The sequence below is a fragment of the Carassius gibelio genome, chromosome B18, assembly GCF_023724105.1.
Source record: "Carassius gibelio isolate Cgi1373 ecotype wild population from Czech Republic chromosome B18, carGib1.2-hapl.c, whole genome shotgun sequence".
NCBI classification, from domain to species: domain Eukaryota; kingdom Metazoa; phylum Chordata; class Actinopteri; order Cypriniformes; family Cyprinidae; genus Carassius; species Carassius gibelio.
In genome coordinates, this window is record NC_068413.1 from 1,383,531 (window position 1) to 1,408,305 (window position 24,775).

Below are 24,775 nucleotides of genomic sequence, written 5' to 3' on the forward strand. Positions count from 1 at the left end.
TCCTGTTGTAAACGGACACACAAACATCACTCTCACATTCAGCTCAGCTCTGAGGCTTTATCATTATAAACATATTTTAATGTATTTAACTCTATTATTTAATGCAAAGTAAAGATATAGTTTCAAAAAGAATATGTAGGCAATATCTAATGTATTAGATCAATAAAGTATTATTTATGCCACGACACAGCCCACTGTTGTAAAGTTTATAGTGATATTGCGCCCCCTTTTGACTAGCGGACATTTAGAGAACTGCATCACTCGGCATATTAAATACATAACTTTACAATAATTATCAAGAGAAAATGGTTTCTATTTATGTATAATGACATTTATTTGTAAATAAAATATATTTATATGAATAAATATGAAATAAAGATTCAAAATCATTTGTTTAATAATAATAATAATATGTTTGTCAATACCATTTGTATATAACAAAAACAATACACATTAAAATAAAAATATAAATACACAAAAATAAATGTTTTTCAACACGATTTGTACAATAATAATGAGAATAAATATAAATAAATGTTACTCAATACCATTTGTATACTAGTACCAACCATAACATTTAACATAAAAATGATGATGATGATAAAATGAGCATTTTGCATCTAAACTCTTCATGTATTATGACAACTGCCTAATTAATAACTCTTAAAGACTTTAACGAGCACACAAACCTTAATAAAGACATCACATGGGAACAATCTTTTTCATTTTATTAATTAAAAAAAATATGCAGCCATAAAGATCATGTGACAATCAAAATCAACACAATTTACAATAAAACGAAAGACACTTTTGCTCTTTGATAGAAAATCCTCTCTGAATCTCACTCTAGTGCCAAAAACATTGGTAGAAATGCAGTGGACGTTCATATAATAGTATCTTATTAAACAACAGTATCGACGATAAAAGTTTTCCTCTTTAAAAGTTGCTTGTCAGCGCACAGAATCAAATAATTTTAGCGTACAAATGAAGGCAAGGTTATTTAACAGTCCAACACGTGCTTGCTTTAAGCAATATTTAAGCTGTAAACATCTAGTTAATGATAATAAAGCAATGATTTGTCAGCTTGACTGAGGTGATGATTTATACACAGTAAGACTTGAACCTTTTGTTTTTAGAAAAGTGCTTCGACCTTCAAAAGCAGTGCAAAAAAAAAAAAAAAAAAGTAAACAAAAAAAACATGTAAACAAAAGTGAGAAAAAGTCACGATTAAGAGCGATAGAGCGCTTGATCTGTACAAACAGTGATGAATGGATACATTAGAATTTGTGAAAAATTCAGAAACAAACGAAAAAAAATTACATTCTTTGTAAAGACAGCCATTGTGCATGTCGGGAAATCTCATCAGCCAAATAGTGCACATCCATAACGTGTGACTTACAATCCTCAATTACGCTCAAATGCCTAGATATGATCAAATCTACAGATGTTTCGAAATCTCGCACGCTGTATGCAGGAGTACAAAACTGTAAACATCTGAAATATACAGATTAGTGATTTTATAACGGCGTTTAGGCCGGATCATCCTCCTGACGGTCCTGATGCGGTCGCCGTGGTTACGCTGATGCCGTGGCAGCCGGAGTCTAATCCACTCCATCGAAGCCCTGAGCGTTTTCAATCGCCATGTGCAGCTTCTCGCGGAGCTCCTCGAACGACTCGTACAGAGGGAGATCCAGACGGTTGAAGCTGACGGAGAGACACAGGACGAGTCATGAACGAGACGAGAGAGACAGACGGACACACACACACACACAGATCTCTCACCAGGTGTGTGCTCGGGGGAGTTTGTCCCTCGTGCCCCACTGTTCGATAGTGAACAACTGCGGCCCGTTGGATCCTGAGGAATCACAGAAACACACATTTTATCAACTGTATTGATAATATTAAAAGAGAGTGTATTTACACTGAGTGCAAATAGCAGCTGCTTAATATTAATGAGATGGGGGCGGGGCTTACCGTAGAGCTCAGCGAAGCCGTTCATCGGTACGCGGGACGTTCCCGTCACAAACTGTAGCAAACGGATTCGCTTTTCTGCATCCATCAGCAACACCGTCTGAAGTGCCATCAACACATTCAAATCAATCCTGTAAGTTGTGCTATAATACTGCAGTTACTCTGATTTTACTGTGGTTTACTGTGGTTTTAGCTGCTTGCTATGCTACTTAGAACAACACTTAAACATGGTAAAAATCATATAAATCATAAAAAGGGCTGCTCAATTATAATTATTCATTAGAAACATAATTTATTTATTTAAGTTCTTATTTAATGTCTTTTTGATATTGGATGTGCCTGCAAATATATTTTGACTGAAAAAAAAAACCCTAATAATAACAGAATTATAAAATGAAAAATGTTTGTTTTTTTAGGGATTTATATACATTTACATTAATAATATAAAAAAAGAAATAAAAAAAGTGCAACTTGTAAAAAAAATTTAAATTTGCCCTAAACAATCCTTAATCATGGTAAAAATCACTGTAAAGTGATATTTTAGTTGGTTTAGTACTATCTATAATTAGAGATGCACAATTGTTTTGTTCAATGCTTACTTATATGTGTGTGTGAAAATAAAAACTAAAATAATAAATAAAATAAATAAAAAGTTTTTTTATATATAATTAGAGGAACTGTTGTTTTAGTGAATTTCTACAAGCTATTAAAAACAAAAAAACACAAGAGCACAGTTGTAATGCAAAGGAATACAGCACGATAACCATATTATGCAAATATTCTTGTTTTTATAATTGCTTTAAGCCAAATTAGATTTGAACAAAAGCAGATATGATATGATTTTTAATAATAATAATAATAATAATAATAATTAAAAAAACATGTCAGGGATCAAATCGGACCTTCCAGAACCAGATGATGACGGGGTGATTCGGGTTGTATCCATTTTTATATTTGGTGTTTTCTCTCCAGTCGTTGACGTCCACGTCTCCTAAACCACACATCAGCAGCTGAGGAACACAGAGACGTTCAGGTTCGGAGCACTCGCACCATTAACACTACGCACCATCAAGAGTGTCTCACCTCCAGCTCGTTTTCATCAAAGATCTTGATCAGGTCCTGAGGAATCAGCTCGTAGAAACCCTGCAGATAAAACACAAGTCAGTCAAACTCTGGGAGGCCGGCGGTGACCCAAACCGACTGAACGAGGGTCTGTACCTCCTTGAAGGCCGTCATCTGTCTCTGGATCCGATCCACAAACCTCCACTGCATCACCAGACTGCAAAGAAACACCATTACATCTTGAAGCCCGTCTCATGTGAACAGTGTCTCGGTGACATTCATGTGTGTGCCACTAGAGGGCGGTAAAACATACTGAATATACTCCTTTTTGTTGTGGTCATCGATCACAATATCAGCACCTCCTGGTTTCAGCTCATGCTGGTGCGTCTGTGGACGAGATCGGATCGATATCACATCAACATACACCAAACATATCTTTAGGACACATGGAGAACTTCATTTACAGATCTTTTACAGCAATGGTTCATCTAATTCTGTTCCTGTTCCTGTCTGTTCCTCGCACAAACCTGTCCAAAGAGCTCCTCGTCGATGGTGAACCTGAGGTCCAGATCTGTGGGGTCGTTCTCCAAGATCCAGCGAAGCGAGTTGAAGTACTCGCTGTCCTGAAATTACACGACCAGAAACAACATACACCTAATGATGACTGAACTAGAGCTCCATGGGACATTAAGCACACAATTACTGTTAACAGCACTCAAACTGTGTTAAACTATAACTTACACTACTTACTTATTACCCAGAAGCACTGACTATCTTTTTTTGAATGAAACACACACTAGTATATTTTTTTAAGTGGTTTCCTTGAAGTTTAAACATAACAGAACTGATAAACAAAATATAAACTAATTGAAAAAAATACATGTAAATCTAAACAAAAATAAACAAGATATTTATATATAAACAAATAAAATCAATTATATGACAAATGTGAAAAAATAAAAAAAATCATATATATATATATACATATACATATATATACATATACATATACATATATATATATATATATATATATATATATATATATACAGTACAGACCAAAAGTATGGAAACATTACTATTATTAATGTTTTTGAAAGAAGTTTCTTCTGCTCATCAAGCCTGCATTTATTTGATCAAAAATGCAGAAACAAATTTAATATATTTTATATATTATTACAATTGAAAATATTTTATATTATATATTATATATTTTTACATTTATTATACTTTAAATGATCATTTATTTCTGTGATGCAAAGCTGAATTTTTCGGATCATTATCACATGATCCTTTAGAAATCATTCTAATATGATGATTCATTATCAAAGATGGAAACAGTTCTGCTGCTTAATATTTTTTCAGAACATGTGATACTTTTTAGGATACTTTGATGAATAAAAAAGTAATAAAAAAAAAGAAGCTATGTTTTTAAAATATCAATATTTTGTAATAACAATATACACTACTGGTCAGTAATTTGGGGTCAGTCATTTTCATTTAAAGCTGATTGGTTGAGGTGCCTGTCACTCACCACTGACTCCATATCCTGTAACGTGATTGGCTTCTGCAGCATCATCTTGTAGAAGGGCCGGATGAAGAATGCTGTGCAGACAAAATCATTTAAGAGTAAAGAATGACAGAATTATCACTGTAGTTACATTTAGACATGTGCTGCCTTTAGTAAATCAGTCTGATTGCGTGCAGTGTGTCTGTAGATGAAGTCAAACACCGTTATTGACAGGTTACTCACCATCCAACAGCTTCCCGTGATAAACGGCCATTCCTGCCACTCGGCCGATGAACTTGAAGTAGGACAGATGGTCCTCGTTGCACAGACCTGAGTTGGGGTTGATCTGTAGGGTGTAGTTATCCCTGCAATATTCATACAGCATTTGAAAAACTTTCTGAAAGATTGTAGCACGTTCTAAGTAGGATAGTCAAATGTCCAAAAAACTAAATAAGGATTTTCTATTTAACCCTCATGTGGTGTTCAAAACCCTATAACACCTGTGGTGTTCTCGGTCAAAAATGACCGGCCCATAAAAAAAAGCTTATAAATCACTCATTATACCATATTTTCACCCAATCTTGGATTCATTCTTTTTGTCAACATGTTCTCTTTCAATTAGGACTGGTTTTATATTTCTGTTTGCCTCTGATTAATCGTGGGCCTCATTTATCTGAGAGTAGGCATCTCATTTTTTGAGTAAAAAAAAATTATTTATGAGTAAATTTGGAAATATGAAAAAAAAAATATGAAAAAAATGGCTACTGTTGATCACACTAGTCTACTCTAATGTTTCACCAGGAATTTTGTTTTGAAACTTTTGTTTTGTAAAAAATATGGCACATAGTCACACTTGTGGTGTTCCCGGTCAAAAATGACCGGCCTATAAAAAATAGCTTATAAATCACTCATTATACTATATTTTCACCCAATCTTGGATTCAATCTTTTTGTCAACTTGTTCTCTTTCAATTAGGACTGGTTTTATATTTCTGTTTGCATCTGATTAATCGTGGGCCTCATTTATCTGAGAGAAGGCATGGTCAAAAATGGTCACAGTGGCCGACCATTGAAAGTGAATGGGAGAGACTGAAAATAACTGAACAATTTAGTTTTCAGGAGCATGTTCATTATTTTGGAATTATTTTCTATCACTGGAAGACAGCTCCTCATCAGTTGTTTCAAGCTCCGTAGCCGATTCAGTGGTGCCTTCCTCTTCAGAAACATCTTCACTGCATGATGCATCCTGCATTTCCTCCTCCTCACTAGTTTCTGAGTCAAAAATCTGATGAATAACATCATGTGCAGAGAGCTGCCTTGCCATTGTGCTGCCACAAATGAATGACAAGCAAGGTGCTGTGAGGCATTTATATATGCCTGTGCTATCGCATGATGTATATTTGTAAATATTGTCTAGTTCTGTGTGAGATCCTCACAGTTCCAAAACAAAATGTCATAATATTTTGTCTGGAAGCTGTGATGAAACAAGAACATGAAAGAAAGATTCTTTTGAAGCTGGGTCACTGCAGTCACGGCCAGTTTGTGTGTGTGTGTGTGTGTGTGTGTGTGTGGGTGGGTGGGTGTGTGTGTGTGGTAATGTCAGATGTATAAATGTATATTAGATGCAGGTTAGGGTAGGATCAAATTTCTCTCTGTGGAAAAGAATGTGTGTAATACTCAAAGTTTGTGTGTTTTAACGTGTGTGTCTGGGTAAAGTGTGTATAAATGTATCGATACATGCACAGGTCCAAGGGCTCGATGTTTGCAAGCACATATGCTCATATGTGTACATGAAAATAATGAACATGCTCCTGAAAACTAAATTGTTCAGTTATTTTCAGTCTCTCCCATTCACTTTCAATGGTCGGCCACTGTGACCATTTTTGACCATGCCTTCTCTCAGATAAATGAGGCCCACGATTAATCAGATGCAAACAGAAATATAAAACCAGTCCTAATTGAAAGAGAACAAGTTGACAAAAAGATTGAATCCAAGATTGGGTGAAAATATAGTATAATGAGTGATTTATAAGCTATTTTTTATAGGCCGGTCATTTTTGACCGGGAACACCACAAGTGTGACTATGTGCCATATTTTTTACAAAACAAAAGTTTCAAAACAAAATTCCTGGTGAAACATTAGAGTAGACTAGTGTGATCAACAGTAGCCATTTTTTTCATATTTTTTTTTTCATATTTCCAAATTTACTCATAATTTTTTTTTTTTTACTCAAAAAATGAGATGCCTACTCTCAGATAAATGAGGCCCACGATTAATCAGAGGCAAACAGAAATATAAAACCAGTCCTAATTGAAAGAGAACAAGTTGACAAAAAGATTGAATCCAAGATTGGGTGAAAATATGGTATAATGAGTGATTTATAAGCTTTTTTATATAGGCCGGTCATTTTTGACCGGGAACACCACAAGTGTAACAAGGTGACAAAATCCACACAAAAAAGTAAGAAAATTTCCAAAAAACATTTGAGATTTAGTTATACCCTTTGGGAACAAAGTCACTAAGTTTCAGTCCAAAGTGATAACATTAACTATTATTTTCGGGAAAAAGAAAATCTTCTCCGGGTCAAATTGACCCGAACACCACATGAGGGTTAAATGTGACTCTGGAGCACAAAACATTTCTTGAAATTGACAATTATGCATCATCTGAAAGCTGAATAAATAATCTTTCCATTAATGCATGTTTGTTATGATCGAACCATATTTGGCTGAGATGCAACTATTTGAAAATCTGGAATCTGATGGTGCAAAAAAATCGAAATATTGAGAAGTTGTCCAAATGAATTCTTAGCAATGCATATTACAAATCAAAAATGAAGTTTTGATATTTTTACGGTAGGAAATTTACAAAACATCTTTCTGGAACATGATCTTTACCTAATATCCTAATGATTTTTGGCATAAAAGAAAAATGTATAATTTTGACCCATACAATGTATTTTTGGCTATTGCTACAAATATACCCCAGAGACTTCAGACTGCTTTTGTGCTCCAAGGTCACAAATATTATTAATATTTGAATTAATTATAAATTTAAAAGACATAATTTCAGTTTTCTCCTGAGGTAACAAGTGCGCACATCGAGCAAAATATTACTAATGCACGTTTCTCCAAAGCAATAAAATAACACATCTACCTTTGAAAGAAGTGCATCATGTTTAAATGAATGTTTAAAAAGCATACATAATTAATTAAGTTGCTTAAACAATTAGAAACAAAACAGAAAAGACACAATTGACTGAATGAAGGACATATACAGCTGGATCACTCACGTGGCAGAATACTCAAACAGCCCATAATACGGGTTGAACATTTCCTTGGAGATCAGAAAGAACCATTCCCTGGCCACGCCCCCGTAGTCCAGCCCCTTCTCCCCCTCAAACTCCACCCAGAGGCGGGCCTTCAGCAGATCCGAGCGTTTGACGGACAGAATGCGTCTGTACGAGTCCTCCAGGACAGCGTTTCGTCTCACATTCAGCTCAAAACGGTTCGGGATGTCAGCCTGGACACATATTTAGTTATCCATCAGGATTTGACTGGATCATACATATTAGATGATCAAATTAGAATTAGTTAATTTATTTTCCCAGACCAACACAGAAGAAAAACGGATTCAAGAATAGTTTTTCATGAAAAGATAAAAAAACAACATTTTATGCTTTTAAAATCATGTGCACTGATCAACTACAAAAAATAAGAACAGTAATGTTTATTAAAAATATGAATAGGGACACTTTTGATTTTCATGTTTATAAAAATTATTCTTATTATTATTAATATTATTTTTATTATAAATATTCCATTTAATTTTATTTACAGTTAAATATTATAGTAATAACCCTTTATTTTGTATACTTTATTTATATATATTTATTTATAATATTTATTTATCAAAAAGTAATATTTTGTATATTCTATTTAGTAATAATCATCAGAATAATTTAGTAGTAATAATAATAATAAAATTAATAATAATAATAATAATACATTTGGCCTAATTGTGTGGCTGTACAAACAAGCACAGCAAAGCATCTAAATAAATACATTTATTATTATTATATCTATAGTGACTTGAACAAACTGGGATAAAAATTCTGCTCTTTGATGAACCACAAAGATGTTGAGATCTTAATGGGACAGAAAAAAAACAAAAAGCTCAAGAAGGAGAGTGACGTACTGGTTTCTTGAGTTTCTTGCGGAAGTAATCATACTTCTGTTTATAGTCTCTGGAGTAAGGCACGGCCTGAAATAAAGCAGAACACACTCCGTTCACCAATAATCCTCCTGACCCCACAGAGATCATTCAACTCATGCTGGACAAATATAAGCTCCCCGTTCTCTCGTGACACACACAAACCCTTTACAGGAAACCAATGGGAAGAAACGGACAGGGTTTCAGGCTTTCAGAAACTAGATATGACAAAGATATGGCTTGCCCTTCAAGCCCTGACTGTACAGGAGCTTTAACAGAAATAGAGCAGCACTTACTGGACCAGTGATAGCTGAACTCTGTAGTCTTGGATCCTCCCACTGTGTGACTTTTGTGTCTAAAAAAACGAATACAATTTGTATAAATAAAAATTAAAAAGTACATATAAAATTTTAAAAAAAGTTAATAAATAAATGAGTATATAAAAGTGTATAAATAAATAAAATAATGGTTATAAAGTTTAAAAAATAACTCATTAAAAAAATACAAAATAAATAAAAAATACAAATAAATATTATAGTAATAATAATAACAACTAAAGTTCTTAATAATAATAAAAAATATTTATTTAAATTAATAATAATAATAATAATAATAATAAAACAATTACAAAAAAATGGAAGATGACTTTTCAAGTTTATAAACATAATATAAAATATTTGTAAAGAATAATAATATTTTGAATAATAAAAAAACATATATCCATATGATCCCTAGAAGAATTGTACAGATTCCTAGAAGATTTTTAGGTTGGCATGGTTATTAATGTGCCACTTACTGTGATCGATGTAAAAGATTCTGCCATCACTGTGTACTCGCTCCTCCCAACCAGGCTACAGAAGACACACACACACACACCTTTTCACCTTCTGTCCTGAACAGCATGTCAGTAAAATCATGACCTCATGATCTGATTATGACATCAGCGGTGACATCACCCGTCTTACCGGCAGTGGGCCGAGGTCAGTGGGGTCAAGGGAAACTCTTCTCCTTATGTGCACAGGAACCTTCAGCCGGGGGTCGTCCTGTGATAAACAGGAAACAGGATGGCAAACACAGGAAGTAGAGTATATATCAGTGTGAACAATGGTGCAATCAAAACAAACACTGGTTTGATGCAGCATCATGTCTGGTCTTACCCATGTGGTGGTCTTAGTGTTGTGGTCTATGAAGAAGGGTCGTCCATTCGGAGTGCTGCGCACCTCCCAGCCGGCCGGCATCAGGCCCGTGTGCTCCGGCGAGTGAGCGAGTGTGTGCTGCGGGGACAGATCTGGGGACAGCAGCGGCGGAGCGAGGACTGTGGGACTCACCACTGCTGCTGCGACCTCAGAGGACGGCTGTATGAGCTGTAATACACAGGTCAAAGGTCAGCGGTCTGAGGGACGAGCTGCTATCCCGCCATGAATTAGGACTGCATGATGGTTTAATGTTTGAAAATGAAGAAATGTAAGAAATTCACAAAAAGTTGGACTGTAATATAAAAAAATTAAGATGACGATGATGATTATTGTTATAAATATTATTATCATATGATTTTTCTTCAAAGCTAAATTTTTTTTTACAGTTAAATATTACCATATTAGCATTTCTTATTTAATACTTTTTTTAGTTATTGTTAATTAAAATGGTTGTACAATTATTGATTAAAAAAATAACAACAATAATAAAGATATATAAAATCACAACATTTTTGGCCAAATTGTGCATCTGTACAAAAAAGCACAGCAAGCATTTAATTCAATGATAATAATAATAATAACAATGTGTTAAATGGAAAATGTATGTTTGATATATCAGTATGACTATATAATAGTAATAATAAATAAATAAATATATTTAGTTTCTGCTGCTGTTGTTATTATATTGTGCAGCCTAACAAATTAATCAATCAGCCTATAAAATATTATATTATATAAGTTAGAATATTATAAATTGTGAATTCACAACTAATAAAAAAATATTTTTTTTTTATATATAAAAAATAAATAAAAAAATAAATAAAATATATATAAAATAAAAATAATTTAATTAATTAAAAATATATATAATAGAAAAAATATAGTTTTTTTTTTCCACCAAATGCTTATAGAGCTTTCTCTAGAGCAAGTTTTGTTCAGCCAGGACTGAGACGTACCTGAACGAGCGGTCGTGTCCAGGTTGTAATCCTGCTGTTGTGATTGACATAATAAATTCTCCCTTTACTGTCCTGCTTCTCCTCCCATCCCGGAGGCAGCCCGCCAGCGATGGGTAATAGCTACAGGGAAGAACAGACAATGACAAAGTGAGTAACGAAACAGAATGCAGAGAGGGGTGAAACGAGGAGAGCAGAAACGGAAACAATCCATTACAGATCGTCCGTTTGGTTCACAAATAGCCATCAGTTAGTAGCTCGGCTCTCAAACACACTGTCCTCTGGGAGCAGCTGAGGTGATGTATTGCGAGGTTCAGGGCATGCTGGGAAATCTAGGGCAGCTAAGATTACACATCATGCACTGAGAGACTGAGAAAAACACCCCATTTTATTCAAAACTAGAGCACACGGCGAGGGCTCGGTGTGGACTCACACATACAGTATATGTGTGAATGCTTTAATGCTCTCACCACGGGGTGAACAGGATGCTCTTCCACCGTTTGGGTCTGTCCACTTCCTCTGCGGCTGCCGTGACCCTGTGGCTGAAGAAAACACATGACACACTCCGTTACATATTGTTTATATTGCTCCTGTTTTAAATGTTACAATGTAACAAGCTGCAACACTTTAATGTTCCATTTCGAAAAACGGAATGTTTTGGTTCTGGATGCTGATTGGTCGATACAGTGCTTATTTAAATGTTTTTGAAAGCAAAAGTCTCTTTTGCAGCATTTATTTAACTATAAATACAGTACAAATAGTGAAATATTATTCTAATTTAAAATAAATGTTCTCTAAGTGAATATCTGTTCAAATGTAATTTATTCTATTGATTCAAAGATGTATTTTCAGCATCATAACTCCAGTCTTCAGTGTCACATGATCTTTCAAAAATGCTCAAGAAACATTTCTGATTATTATCGATGTTGAAAACAGTTGTGGTACTTCATATTTTTGTGGAAACTGATAAAAAGTTCAAAAGAAAGCTTTTTTTATTGAGAAATCTTTGCAACGTTATTAATGTCTGTCACTGTTGATTAATTGAATGCCTTCTTACTGAATAAAAGTAATAATTTCTGTGTTTTACTCACTCGTCTAAGACTTCACTGCTTTGATTCATGAGTGTGTGTGTGTGTGTGTGTGTGGACTGACCGTGAGGGACGTGCGTCTGTCGTTTGCGCTCTGTAGTCGGTTGAACTCCTCACAGAATCCCGTGAGCTCCATCGGGGAGTGGGGGGGCGGCGGTGAGCGCTCGGGGGGGCTGTTGTAAAGCGTGGACTCATCTGCCGTTAGGATCTCCCAGCTCTACAAAACACACACACACACAGATGTGAAAGTGTGTCGTTTGTCCAGAAGTGTGTGTGTGTGTGTGTGTGAGTACCTCAGGTGACTCTCTGCGCTCGTGGTTCTCGTCATGTTCTGATATTTGTCTGCGTGTGAGGAACGCCCGCTGGGACTCGCTGTGTGTATCTTGTCTCTGTTCAATGTCTCTTTGACTGTCCCTGTAAATCAGGACAAAACACACACACTTCAGTGCTACGAATGACCCAGAAGACTCAAGTGAAGCAGGTGAGAGCGCTGCTGACCAGCAGAGAGCAGAGGAAGGAAACAAGCTTCCTGTCTTAGCTATTACAGGATATCTGACTACAGTACAGTTTTGTGTTTCTGCTGTTTTCTTCCTTAAAATCTAAAGAAAACAAATACATAATGTCACAAAAACCTGTATTTAGAGGCCCTAAATGACTTGTTTATACCCTGGTTATGATTTCTAAAAATACCTTTTATAAAATAATGTGACAACCTTTAATAATATAATACAAAGTGAATGAAAATAAATAAATACATTTAAATGTATTAATAAAATTAAAAAATTTAATAAAATTAAATAAAATACAAATGAATAAACATCAAATAAATATAAATATAAATAAATATAAAAAATAAATACAAATAAATATAAAATCAAATAAAAGACAAAAATAAAACTTTACAGTGGTACCACCAAAAAAATATATATATATATATATTTAGATGCTCTAAATGATGCATTTATAACCTGGTTGTGAATAATCTTTTTTTCATTTTTTTAATATATGATTTTTTAAATATTGTATTCTAAAATGATATATTATATATACATGGTGAAAGAGAAAATGAGAAAAAAATATTTTTAATACTAAAATATATATAATTTTGTCTATGTTTTTAATATTTTGTTTTGTTCTTTAACATAAAGAAACTGAATGAAATATTTTTTTTTTATAAAAATACAGGTAATGTCTTAATGGCTTCTTGTTTCTCAGTCAAAGTGCAATATATATATATATATATATATATATATATATATATATATATATATATATGTATATATGTATGTATGTATGTATGTATGTATGTATGTATATATATTTGATGTGCTAAAAACAGATTTAACTGCAATTATTGTAAACTGTAATGCAGACAGTCATACATGACTCTAGCAACATTTAAATGTTTTATTTATAATTTAAAATTTCGTGCCATGCCAGTTTCCACGAAAAAAAAAAAAAAAAAAAAAACAAGTGAAAAATGTAATGAATGATTTACATTTACATTTAATAATTTAGTATATGCTTTTTATCCAAAGCGACTTACAAATGAGGACAATGGAAGCAATCAAAACAAAAAGAGAGCAATGATTTACAAGTGTTATAGAGAAATGATACATAAGTGCTATGACAAGTCTCAGTTAGCTTCACACAGTACACATAGCAAGGACTTTTGAATAATATAATAAATAAAAAGAAAACATAGAATAAAAAAAAGAATAGAGCAAGCTAGTGATAAAGGTCGTTTTTTATATAATTGTATAATAAATGAAAAGAAAATAGAATACAAAATGATTAGAAAGGTAGTTATTTTAAGAATAGAATTAGAATAGTGAGTGCTAAAGTTAAAATAAAGATGGCAGAGATGAATTAATGATCAAACGAAAGAAAGTATAAATAAACTACATAAAATAACAAATAAAAAAAGCATGTGTCTGCATGTTTCTAGTGTTTGTTTGAGTGGGTGATGGTTACTGGATGGTGGGTCTGTGCCACTGCGTGGTCCTGCTCTCGTGGTTGACGTAGTAGGTTCGTCCCAGGTTGTCCTGCCTCTCCTCCCAGCCAGGGGGCAGCGCAGGCAGCTGGTGAGGATGGTGAGAACCGCACAATTCAGGAGACTCCAAAAACTCCCAACCAGGCTACAAGACAGAAAGCAGTATTAAAACACAGGGCTGCATGCAATTCAGTGGGAAACACATGTCTGTTTGTTTTATCTTAGGGTCCTTTACATGCAGATTGACTCTATGGTTCACAAACTTCACATAACAACCCATCTGGAGCAGTCCAGACCGGAGTGACCAGGACAGCTCGAATTAATCTAATGCTGGCAGCACTTGTGAGTGAGTTTTGGACATCTGAAATCAGGCCTGTATCTCTCGTACAAAGAGAGCGGCTGGAAAAGTACACAGTGACTCTGCTGGTTCTATATTAAAGTTCTTGTGTATAAATATAACACCTTTGTTTAAGCACAAAACAAATGTCATTCGTTTCCTGAAGGCTTTGTATCTTGAAACCAAATGACACGCAATGCTATAAAAAAACACATGCGTCAATCAGAACATATATAATATTAATAATATATATAATATTATATTATATATATAAATTATAGATATTTTTATTATTATTATTATTATTTTAGCTGTAGATTTTTAATGCATCAAGTTAAACTGCATGGAAATTAGAAATGTTTCAAATGGAAACTAGATGAACTAAAATAAGTTTAAGGTTTCAAGTTTTAAGTTTAAATTTGAAATATATATATATATAATTTCAGTTAATTATTTAATTTCAGTAAAAAAAAATGATTTTTTTAGACAACTATAAAAGATAAAGATAGATTAAAATAATAAATAAAATAAAATAAAATAAAACAAAATAAAATAAAATAATCCTGACCTAAAAGTTAATATCTTTACATAACATTTCCCGGGAAAAAAGGGCCAAATGTATATTTAATGTACTAACAATAAATATAACTATAGTAACAGTGGTGTTTGAATAACTTAACTAAACAGAATTAAATACAAATAAAATACAGCTTCCACAAATATATAAAAATGTAACCAACAATCATAATTCCTGTTTTTGTCTCTTTAAGGACATATAAATCTGTCATTCTGCTAAGGAATAAACCCACAGCTCAAGGTTTCAATGTGTGAAAAGCTTTGTGAGTAAAGCAGAATAGAGAAACAAAGCACTTCTCATTCAAGGACAAGCCACAATAGAAAGTGCAGATGGAGGAATATAAAATGTTTTCATGGCCTCTCTATTCAACACAAATACTTGAAGAAGGCGCTGCTGCATACTACAGCAGTAAAGATGCATCTTACAGACAAACCAGACCAGATAAGCCATGGTAAATCGGATTAATTGTACTTTATACAAACAGCCATGTTATATTGTGAATGTAGTCATATTAAATTATGCACCATACTTTATTATGTATTATGCAATATTATGCAACTTTAACTCGTTCTAGTTCTTTCAGAAAACATTCTTTGATTCTAGAATTAAATTTGTGTGCATTATCCTTACTTCCAGATTCTCGTTCTGTTCGGCTGGGTCGTCCTCCGCATCGCTGTTTTTGGGCAGGTATGTCATCTTCAGTCGCAGATGACCTTTCACCCTTGACTTGTGACTGTCTCGAAAGAGTTAAACAAACACATCAACAAAAGAACCTACATCAAATTACAAGAAAAAACTTAGTTTTAAAAATAAGACTCTACTGAAGTGTGTCAGAAGTGTTGACATGTTTGAAATGAAAACAGCTCACAGTTGCATGATGTCATAGCAGGTCAAAGGTCAATCCACAACCACAACAGAATGAAGTCAGTGAGCTTTAGCTTAAAAACATCACGTTTGGGGAATAAAGCATGCAGCAATGAAATCTCTGGCTAACCTTCTCGGGTGCAACAGGAAGTCCTTGAAAGTATACGGCCTTTCATTGTTGGGATTTTCTGTCTGTAGGTATAAAAAAATAAACAAATATTTTAGCAGCAGTTTAACTAAATAAAGCATCAATTTTGCTCAAAATAAACATTATACATTACACATAACCCATGCAGGAAATTTTAGTTCTAGTATTCAAGTGTCATGGATATTTTTGAGTCTTAATGTTTATGATCGTTCAGCCAAGCAACACACACACACACACACACACACACACACATATATACACAGTGACTAATAATGAAGTGCAACCGAGCAGCTCCAAAACCAGAAGGTTTATTTTACGATGTAGTGTTAAAACAAGAGCTTCTCTGAAAACAGATGAGGTGGACCTTCTGAAAATAACACCTACATTTAACCTGAACTAATGACAACACAAGTCATCAGCTTCAACATTATACAAATACTCACGGGGACCTGGTGCAGAGGAACATCTACTTGTCCGAGGAAGTCATCCCTCGTCTGCAGAGGATCAAGAAAAAACAGAAAAAACACCTGTCAACTGGACATAATGCATACAAAATGAACAACTGCTGAGCTTGTCTGAGATCAGTCTTAACTAGAGAAGCAACGACACTGAACTTGAAAACTTTGGTTTGAATATTGTTACACCCCTGGTGTTTAAAGACAGTGACCTTGATCTGAGACTGTACGGTGCGTTCATTGTTTACAGAGATAGAAATACACGTGTTATATATAAACAAGGCTTTATAAAGGAAGACTTCCCCGTGGTCTATCCCTCAGACTGCCAACGAGCTGCACAAATACAGAGAAGGACAAAGTAGGCCGAGAGAGAAAGGGAGCGTGAAAGAGAGAGAGAGTTTGTTTTCGGAAAAAAATCATTTCCATCCTAAAACCTTTTCCAGCTGCCGCTATTCATGCTAACGGCTGGCTTTCATACTGAACTCAGGAGCATTTTAAATACATTTATACCACGTTTTATATACACGCTGTCATTGCGCTAACCGAAACAATATGACAAGTTAAATCCAAGTCACCTAAATGAGGCGTAAAAGCCTTCGGTGTTTAAAACGCTGTCAGATGTTGGGTTTTATGGTAGTGAGGGCAGAACGAAATAACGAATGAGCTTAAACTAAAACGTGTCCATCTACACACAGCATATGACTTCCTAGATAACGACCTGTTCGCTATCAAAGAGTCGTTCTGGTTTTTACTGCACTCATAAAGTCATGATGATGACTAACACACACGTCTCGTCACGTGTCAATGCACTGAAAGTGATTTTAGAGAAAGCACTGTTAGTGTCATCTTAGATATTATTGAGCTAGATATGACACAAGGTGCTACAGAATTACAGAGTTTATTTAAAACGGGTTATTTAAAACAATTACTTATCAAACAGATGGAATTAGAAATAAAGGCCTGCCTCTAATAAAAGTCTGCTACCTTCTGCAGTTCAGGTAAATAAAGGCCCCGGCTTTTATTGGAGGAATTATGGTATATATATTTATGTATAAAATTATAAAACTACATATATATATATTTTTTTCTTATTACTATTAGCCTTCTTCCAAAATCAAGTCCCCCCCTCCCCCTTATATAAAATCAATTCATTATTATTATTAGTAGTAGTTTATTTATGTATTTATTCATTTATTTATGGCTGAGCATGAGGGATATTTCACATACATATATTATTTCCCACATAAAAAAGTAAAATAAAATGAAATAAAAATGAAAATAAAATAAAATATATGTAAAAAAAAATTGAATGCAAAATAAATCAAATTGAAAGAGAAATGTTAATAAATGTAATAAAAAAGAAAAAAGAAAGAAAAAAAGAGAGAAAGAGAAAGAAAGAAAGAAAAAAATAAGAAAGAGGAGGAAAAAGAGAAATAAAGAAAAAAGAAAGAAAGAAGGAAAGGAGGAAAAGTGAGAAAGAAAGAAAGGAGGAAAAAGAGAGAAAGAAAGAAAGGAGGAAAAAGTGAGAAAGAAAATAGGAAAAAGAGAGAAAGAAAGAAAGGAGGAACAAGTGAGAAAGAAAATAGGAAAAAGAGAGAAAGAAAGAAAAAAGAGATAAATAGAAAGAGAAAGAAAGAGTTAGAGAGAGAGGGAAAGAAAGAGAAAGGAGAGAAAGAAAGAGAAAGAGAAAGAAAGAAAGAGAAAGAGGGAAAGAAAGAGAGAAAGAAAGAAAAAGAGAAAGAATGAAAAAGAAAATGAAAAAATGATCATATAATAATATATGTTAAAAGTATATAAAATGATATGAAATATCTTTATAAATCCTGGAGAAACTTCTGTAAATGTTCCACTGAGGTGAAAGCTGTTAGGAGATGTGTTCATACGCTTTAATAGTTCTGCAGTGTGTTACAGTGGAGCTTACTACAGAACCAGAATACTGACAAAGTGTGTGAGAGGAGAGCAAATAAAGAAGCGGAGTACTACCATAAACTACGACAAGAACTCAGCTTGATCAGTGCTGAAACCAGACGAACTATCTGTAAACAATCAGTCCTGTCTGCTGCGCTAATGAGAAGGAAAACAGTAAATGATGCCAGACGTTTGAACAAACTTAATGAAGGAGGCTCAAAGTGAACCATTTTCTGCTCCAAGAGGAGCGTGACTGTGGGTTTAATACTGCATCATCACATCACATCTAAACGCTACTGAACAAAGATCTTCCAGGAGATGCTTAAGAGACGCTAAAAGGACTACAACGAGTTTGTTGCATTTCGATTAAAGATTTTTCCCCCAAACGAATACATCATAGTGAGAAGTCGTACACAAAAGAAAGTCTCAATCAAGCAGCTGCTACACAGAGAGATTTGATTATTTTCATAAATCCACGAGGTTTTCAAGCACTGTGTTTGACTGATAAGAGCTAATCAAGCACAGAAAGTGCTGTGGAAAAACAACACATTCACACACAACAACCCCCCGGCGCTCCCACACACACACACACACACATCTGACAGATCTTTAGGAGCGCTGCTGAGTGCTGCTTGCACTGACCTCTGGCAGGGTCACACAGTCATGTGTTAACCGTTCCCATCAGCGAGCACAAGGTGTGACCGTGTCCTTGAGCGGAAACAGAAGAACCGTGATCTACAGTTGAACCAGAGACACAATCTGGACCTGCTCTATGCATTTCTACAGCAAATAAATTACACACATAACTACTTTATCCTCCATGTGATTCTCAACCTGGGGACTGCAAGATGACTTGAAATAATGTAGAATAAGACAAAAAAAAAAGCAGTAAACGAAAACTGCTAAAAATGAAAATTAACTCTGACATCATCTTTTTTTTTATTTACTTTGTTCCAAAAAAATAAAAATAAAACAGTTATATATATATTATGAAGTAGAAATTTCTGAGAAATTGCTATCATTCAGTACAATAATTACTATTATTATTATTCCTAACAAATAATAAAAGAAGATTTTTAGACCCGATGAAGGTGAGGAAATTAATTAAATCTTAAAAAGCCAAAAATATTTAAACATTTATTTATTTACTTAAAGAACGAATTGCTATGAAATTGCTAATACTCAGTAATAAACAAATAAACTAATAAATCACTATTCTGGAATTACAGAAGTTCATTATTTTAACTATTTTAATTAATTTCATAATTTTTTCCCTTTATTTTATTATTTGTATATATAGCTAGTATATACACATTCTAATATATCATTTGTAAATAAAAAATAATAATAATTTGAAGAACTGTGTCAATGCATTGAACATTGTTTTAAAGAACCGGGGAGCTCAGACTCGAAAGATGTTTGCTAGGAGTTGCATTTCTTATGTGTAGATACCATCTGACTGTTGATTCAAAAGCAGCTCATAACATAACACACTGAATCAAATTACTCAGACAGGTTTCCAGATCCCCTGGCTGAGCACCAGCTCCATTTCATTGGAAAAGTGGTACCAGGAAGAGTCCTGGACCCTCATTATGTTATGCAAGATCCACAATAACTTACTTTAGTGCAGTATATTGCCTGCAGCTTTGGAGCTGAATGATATTGTATTGTATTGTCTTTCTTTTGCAGCCATTTCCCTGAACGCACTCTCTAAACATTTGAACGAGCTATGAGAAGAACAATATGTTCGTGTGTTTGAGATGGACAAACAACCAGCATGCTGAAATGAGAGCCTTGTATTTAGATTAGATCACATAAGAGTGCAGCAGCAGTAAAGGTAACAGCGCTGTTAATTGCTTGTGCGACCTTTTTCTAACACACTGTTAAATCAGAGACGAACAGAGTGAGTGCAAATGAAATAAGTGCAGTGAGCGAGACACCTGATGCTCTGAAAACATACCAAGGCTAAGCGAACACCCGCTGGGCAGCGAACATGTTATCCTTTATTGCAAAGGGACCGCGTGGTTTGGCCCCCGTCTCCCTGACACTCCCCCCCCCCCCCCCACCATCAGCTGACCTTTGGCCCAACAGCTGACGGACAGCCATGTGCAGCCCCTGCATATCATATTGAATCCTAAAAGCTCGCCAGCGTGGTACACGGCCAGACTAACTGGAGTCAAGCAGAGTATTTTCGAAGTGGTGTATTTATAGACCTAGGGCTGGGGGAAGGCTTAGGGACCACTGTCTATAATTATTCCAGAGTTAAACACATACAGTGATCCCTCAGAGTGTTAACAAACTATTAAAAACGGGAAAAGCCTCTAAAATGCAAGGTGCATGCAAATGTAATATGCATGTAAGTAACAATGCATTTTTAAAGTGCATGTCTATAAGCCAACCTGCCTAAATAAAACATTACCACAAGAGTAAATACATACAGTGATCAGTGATTTCAGAAAAAGCCCAAAATGTGACTTACGTGCATGCAAGAAACTGGTTTAAATACAGTGCATTTTACAAAGTGTTTGTGTTTAAGCTAACCAATCTGAATGTACTGAGTTAATAAACCAATCAAAACTGAAAAGCCTAAAAAAATTGACATTCATGCAAATGGCTTAATTACAATGCATTTTTAAAATGCTGGTCTATACGCCAACCTATCTAAATGGACATTATCTCATGGGTAAATACAAACAGGGATCAAAGTGTTAAACAATAAAAAAGAAAAACTGAAAAAGCCTCAAAACTGCAACATGCAAGCAACTGGTTTATAGCTACAATGTATTTTTAAAGTGCTTATCTATTAGCCAACCTGCCTAAAGGGATTTGTACTTTGCAAATAAATTCTGCTAAATGTTTGCTCACAATGATACAGATAATTAATAATTCACAGATCTAAAGGGACTGAAATTAGCTCTGGCAGGCTTGTTGACGAAGACTAAGAGAGGTTATATTTATGTATACATATATGTGTATATATTTATGTACTTCTTCAAATGCAAGATTAAGGGGAGAGAAGTTTCTGAATTGTTATGGTAATGTTCAGTGTCAAGAAAACAATCACTGCTTTCACTGGAAACATGCAGCCGACTCTACAAATCATGTCTTCACAAATCTACTCAATTTGAATGCAATTTTAGGGAAAAATACTATTTACACATTGCATGTTTAAAGATAAAAATGAGTGCATTCAGATTTTTCACTTTCTAATAGACGGAAAGGCTTACGGTATAATTTTTCTCCGTGCAGGTTGGAACATGATCCGATTCAATGTTTATGCTGTTGTCCTGCAGGGTGTTTGATTTTCTTGCACTTGTGCCGTGAGATACGTGGATGTGTACGTGCGGAGGGCCATTTTTGGAGTGCACGTCTGCAGCATTTGAAACGTGACAAGAAATCTCAGCGTTCGCACAGGGCACCTCCAAAGAAATACTCCTGTGAAGGACGTGATGTTTCCCTTTTCTTGAGGACTTTTCCGATGTCGGAAAAGTGTCGTGTCTTCTTTCCGTCGACGACTGCCTTCCGCTTGGCAGCATGCAGGCTGAGGTGCTCCGGAAAAGCCTGGCTTTCTGGGGTTCTGGGACGTTGTTGGTTTGTGGGCCCTCGGGAGGTTTGGAATAGTCGATGTTAACCTTTGTTTTGGCCGAACTTCCTTTCCCTGAGGGAAGCGCTCGCTGGTTTGCGAAGTGCAATAAAACGCTGGAGTGTCTTTCCGTTCGCTCTGGTCCTGGCGGTTGCTCCGGAGGCACGCTAAAATGCACGATGGGTTTGGCGTCCCTGTGTTCTGTTGACGTACTGGTTTTGGAGAGCCGCAGACCATTAACTGCAGTGGCGACGGATCCCTTGGATGTTTCATCGTGCAATGCATCAACGCTAGACAGCTGCATCTGATGAGAGGTCTGAAAGGAACTTCGGGCAGATGGAGGCAGCGGAGGAATCATGGGAGACGCTACCGGACTGACGGGAGACGCCGGCGGCGTGGTGCATGGGCTCCGTGGGAAAATCACCAAGGATGAGCAACGCCGCAATGGTGCCCTCGGCTTCCGCCGAGAGATCGGCTTGCGATCTGGGACGTCCGCTTCGAATATGCTGTTGCTGCTGCAGTATCCGGCATCGCTCGTGGTGCTGCTGCTGCAGGAACCTCCATCTCCGTTTCCGGCGTCTCCGTCTCCTCCGCAAGGCTGCAAGGAGATCTGCAGCATGCTTTTCCTGCTCCCATTCACCTTAGGGATGAATAGGGTGGAGTGCCGCTGTAAATTACCATACTCTGGTGACAATGGTGGCAAAGCCAGAGCCAGCTGTCCTGGAGTCACCTTCATGTGGAGGGAACTCTGCACCAGGGCTTCGCTAGAGCTACGGCCGGTGTTTGTAAACCCGCTTTCCTCGGAGCGACCGGTGCAAGTCTCTGACAGCGGGTCGGTGTTGCTTCTCCGCGAAGCAAAATGCAGTCGCAGTTGTCGCGCCATAAAGTCAAGCCTTCCGAGGATCCGGTGGGACGCAGGACATGGCAAAGCCAAAACGAGCGAGTAAAAAATGAGCAGCAGAAAGCAACTGCTCCTGTTCTGCGATTGCAACCATTAGCAGTTGCACATTGCAAAAATTGCAGAAGTGACAAGCGGCATTCCTTCTCTGAAGCTAACTTCCATGCCAGGTCAAACGCACTATGAAGAACAGCTTGAGTTCTATGAAGGATAAAGGCGAACTCAGGGAGCTTGACTGCTTCAGAAACCCTACAAAGGGCTCTACTGTGCCAGACCTCTGGAGTGCCTCAGCTGTGCCTTCTGTAGTTTCGCAAGCGTCGATTCAGGCACGGGTGCCCCCTCCCCACCAGCTGCCGGTCACCCCAGTGCAAAAAACAACAATCTGTGTAAATCCCAGGATGGAGGTGGAACAGCTCGCCCCTGTTCTAACCAAACTTGTCTCTGCTACCTCCTTCTTCAGCAGTGGCAGCCCAGTGTCTAAAGTTTCTATGCACCCCTGCTAATATTTTTACCCCACCGGGATAGAGTTACAGGAAATAAAGAGGAACGGGGTTTGGCATAATTTTAAGCTTTCTCAACAGCATCCACATTTAGTACGTCGGACATACGTGGGGAACTGGGTGGTACAAGCTGAACGTTTGGCTTATTTCTGCACTTCCAACCATGCACGGCTTAAACGCATGAGAGCTTCATCTATAAATTTGAAAATAGCAGAAGGAATTGAGCCTGTTTGGGCCAAAAAAGTGCCTCCAAATCAAATACAGAGCTTGTTGTGCCTGCTCTCATATGGACATGTGCCACATCACGTGTCATCTGACACCCGCTGTTGCAGCCATTTAAGACCATGCTTCTGTCAGAGAGAAATGCCATCTCATCAATCAGGGTCAGTTGCACGAGGGGTAACTGCAGTTACCACAGTGCACAGGACAAGTACGGGAAATCATTCTGCTCACAGCATGAGCGTCAATTAAATATAAATGAGCCTGAGTCTGATTTTTTGCATTTTGTGCACTTGGAAATGAACAACGTTTTAGGATTCTGAAATTTTTAAATAAATAAAATAGGTAATTGCATCCATTTCAAATTACAATGCAATGTAAGTGAGAATGAATAAGGGATTTTTGCATTTTGTGCACTTGGAAATCAACAACGTTTTAGGATTTTGGAATTCAAACATTAGTAATTGGGGTAATTGCATGCATTTTAAATTGAAATTCAATATATGTAAGAATATTGGAACTTGGAATTTTTTTTGTGTATTTTACAATACAGATTAGGGGTAATTTAATGCAATTTAAATTACAATGTGAGACTAAATCAGGGATTTTTTGCACTTGGAAATAAAGTTGTAGGACTCTGGAATTCTACAATTAAGACTAGGGCTAATTTCATGCATTTTAAATAATTTAAAGTGAGACTGAATTAAGGATTTTTGCACTTTGTGCACTTGGAAATGAACAAAGTTTTAAGATTTAAAAATTCTAAAACAAAAAATGGGATAACTGCATGTCAAATTAAAATGAAGCCTAGAAATGTTTTGCACAAAAAGAGATCTAAAGTGATTTGTCATCCTTTTCTGTAAGCAACCACATTCCCCGGGAGATAGAAATAGCATGCATGCTTGGCTCATGCCAGAAAACACATTCAAGCAATGACATGCCAGTTTTTCTGCCATCCAGTAACCGGGTTAAGCTATCTGTCAAATGCAGGAAGGCAACTGTGATTTATTATCTTATCAGGAGTTACTGTTCTTACATGAACACTGGGTCTTTTATGCATGCATTTGTTTAACCTTCCTCGTTATTCAGGGAGGACGCCGTCAGCGTGTGACGGAGAGAACTCCCCAACACAGACACGCCTCATTGACTTTTATGTGTTTTAAAGCAGTTACTTTTCACGTTTAACAGCACCCAAAGGTACACTTCAGTTCCCAGACCTGAGTTTTATGGTGGCTACCTGCAAAAAGGCATCCTTGTTCATTCATTACACACTGACGCTCAGGTAGCTGATGTTTTTACAA

At 35.9% G+C, this 24,775-nt stretch overlaps 1 protein-coding gene across 2 annotated transcripts in view; it reads right to left on the reverse strand.

Moving 5' to 3' along the window:
• Window positions 1-711: 711 nt before the first annotated feature.
• Window positions 712-24,775, reverse strand: part of LOC127977641 (E3 ubiquitin-protein ligase NEDD4-like) — a 29,206-nt gene continuing 5,142 nt past the window's right edge. The window contains exons 1-25 of one of the 2 annotated variants that reach the window (XM_052582626.1): window positions 21,502-23,211; window positions 16,355-16,405; window positions 15,894-15,955; window positions 15,530-15,632; window positions 13,967-14,130; window positions 12,286-12,406; window positions 12,057-12,209; window positions 11,375-11,446; window positions 10,908-11,027; window positions 9,913-10,119; window positions 9,721-9,798; window positions 9,552-9,606; window positions 9,052-9,110; window positions 8,741-8,806; window positions 7,836-8,065; window positions 4,787-4,908; window positions 4,568-4,638; window positions 3,561-3,656; window positions 3,347-3,420; window positions 3,190-3,250; window positions 3,055-3,114; window positions 2,874-2,981; window positions 1,975-2,071; window positions 1,783-1,855; window positions 712-1,704 (exon numbers count right to left, since the gene is read on the reverse strand). In XM_052582626.1, coding sequence (XP_052438586.1) covers window positions 1,602-1,704; window positions 1,783-1,855; window positions 1,975-2,071; window positions 2,874-2,981; window positions 3,055-3,114; window positions 3,190-3,250; window positions 3,347-3,420; window positions 3,561-3,656; window positions 4,568-4,638; window positions 4,787-4,908; window positions 7,836-8,065; window positions 8,741-8,806; window positions 9,052-9,110; window positions 9,552-9,606; window positions 9,721-9,798; window positions 9,913-10,119; window positions 10,908-11,027; window positions 11,375-11,446; window positions 12,057-12,209; window positions 12,286-12,406; window positions 13,967-14,130; window positions 15,530-15,632; window positions 15,894-15,955; window positions 16,355-16,405; window positions 21,502-22,740 — 3,645 coding nt within the window. In that variant the 5' untranslated portion in view covers window positions 22,741-23,211 and the 3' untranslated portion in view covers window positions 712-1,601. Of the gene's footprint in view, window positions 1,705-1,782; window positions 1,856-1,974; window positions 2,072-2,873; window positions 2,982-3,054; window positions 3,115-3,189; window positions 3,251-3,346; window positions 3,421-3,560; window positions 3,657-4,567; window positions 4,639-4,786; window positions 4,909-7,835; window positions 8,066-8,740; window positions 8,807-9,051; window positions 9,111-9,551; window positions 9,607-9,720; window positions 9,799-9,912; window positions 10,120-10,907; window positions 11,028-11,374; window positions 11,447-12,056; window positions 12,210-12,285; window positions 12,407-13,966; window positions 14,131-15,529; window positions 15,633-15,893; window positions 15,956-16,354; window positions 16,406-21,501; window positions 23,212-24,775 lie in introns of those variants that run through there. The other variant, XM_052582627.1, reaches the window with a different exon arrangement.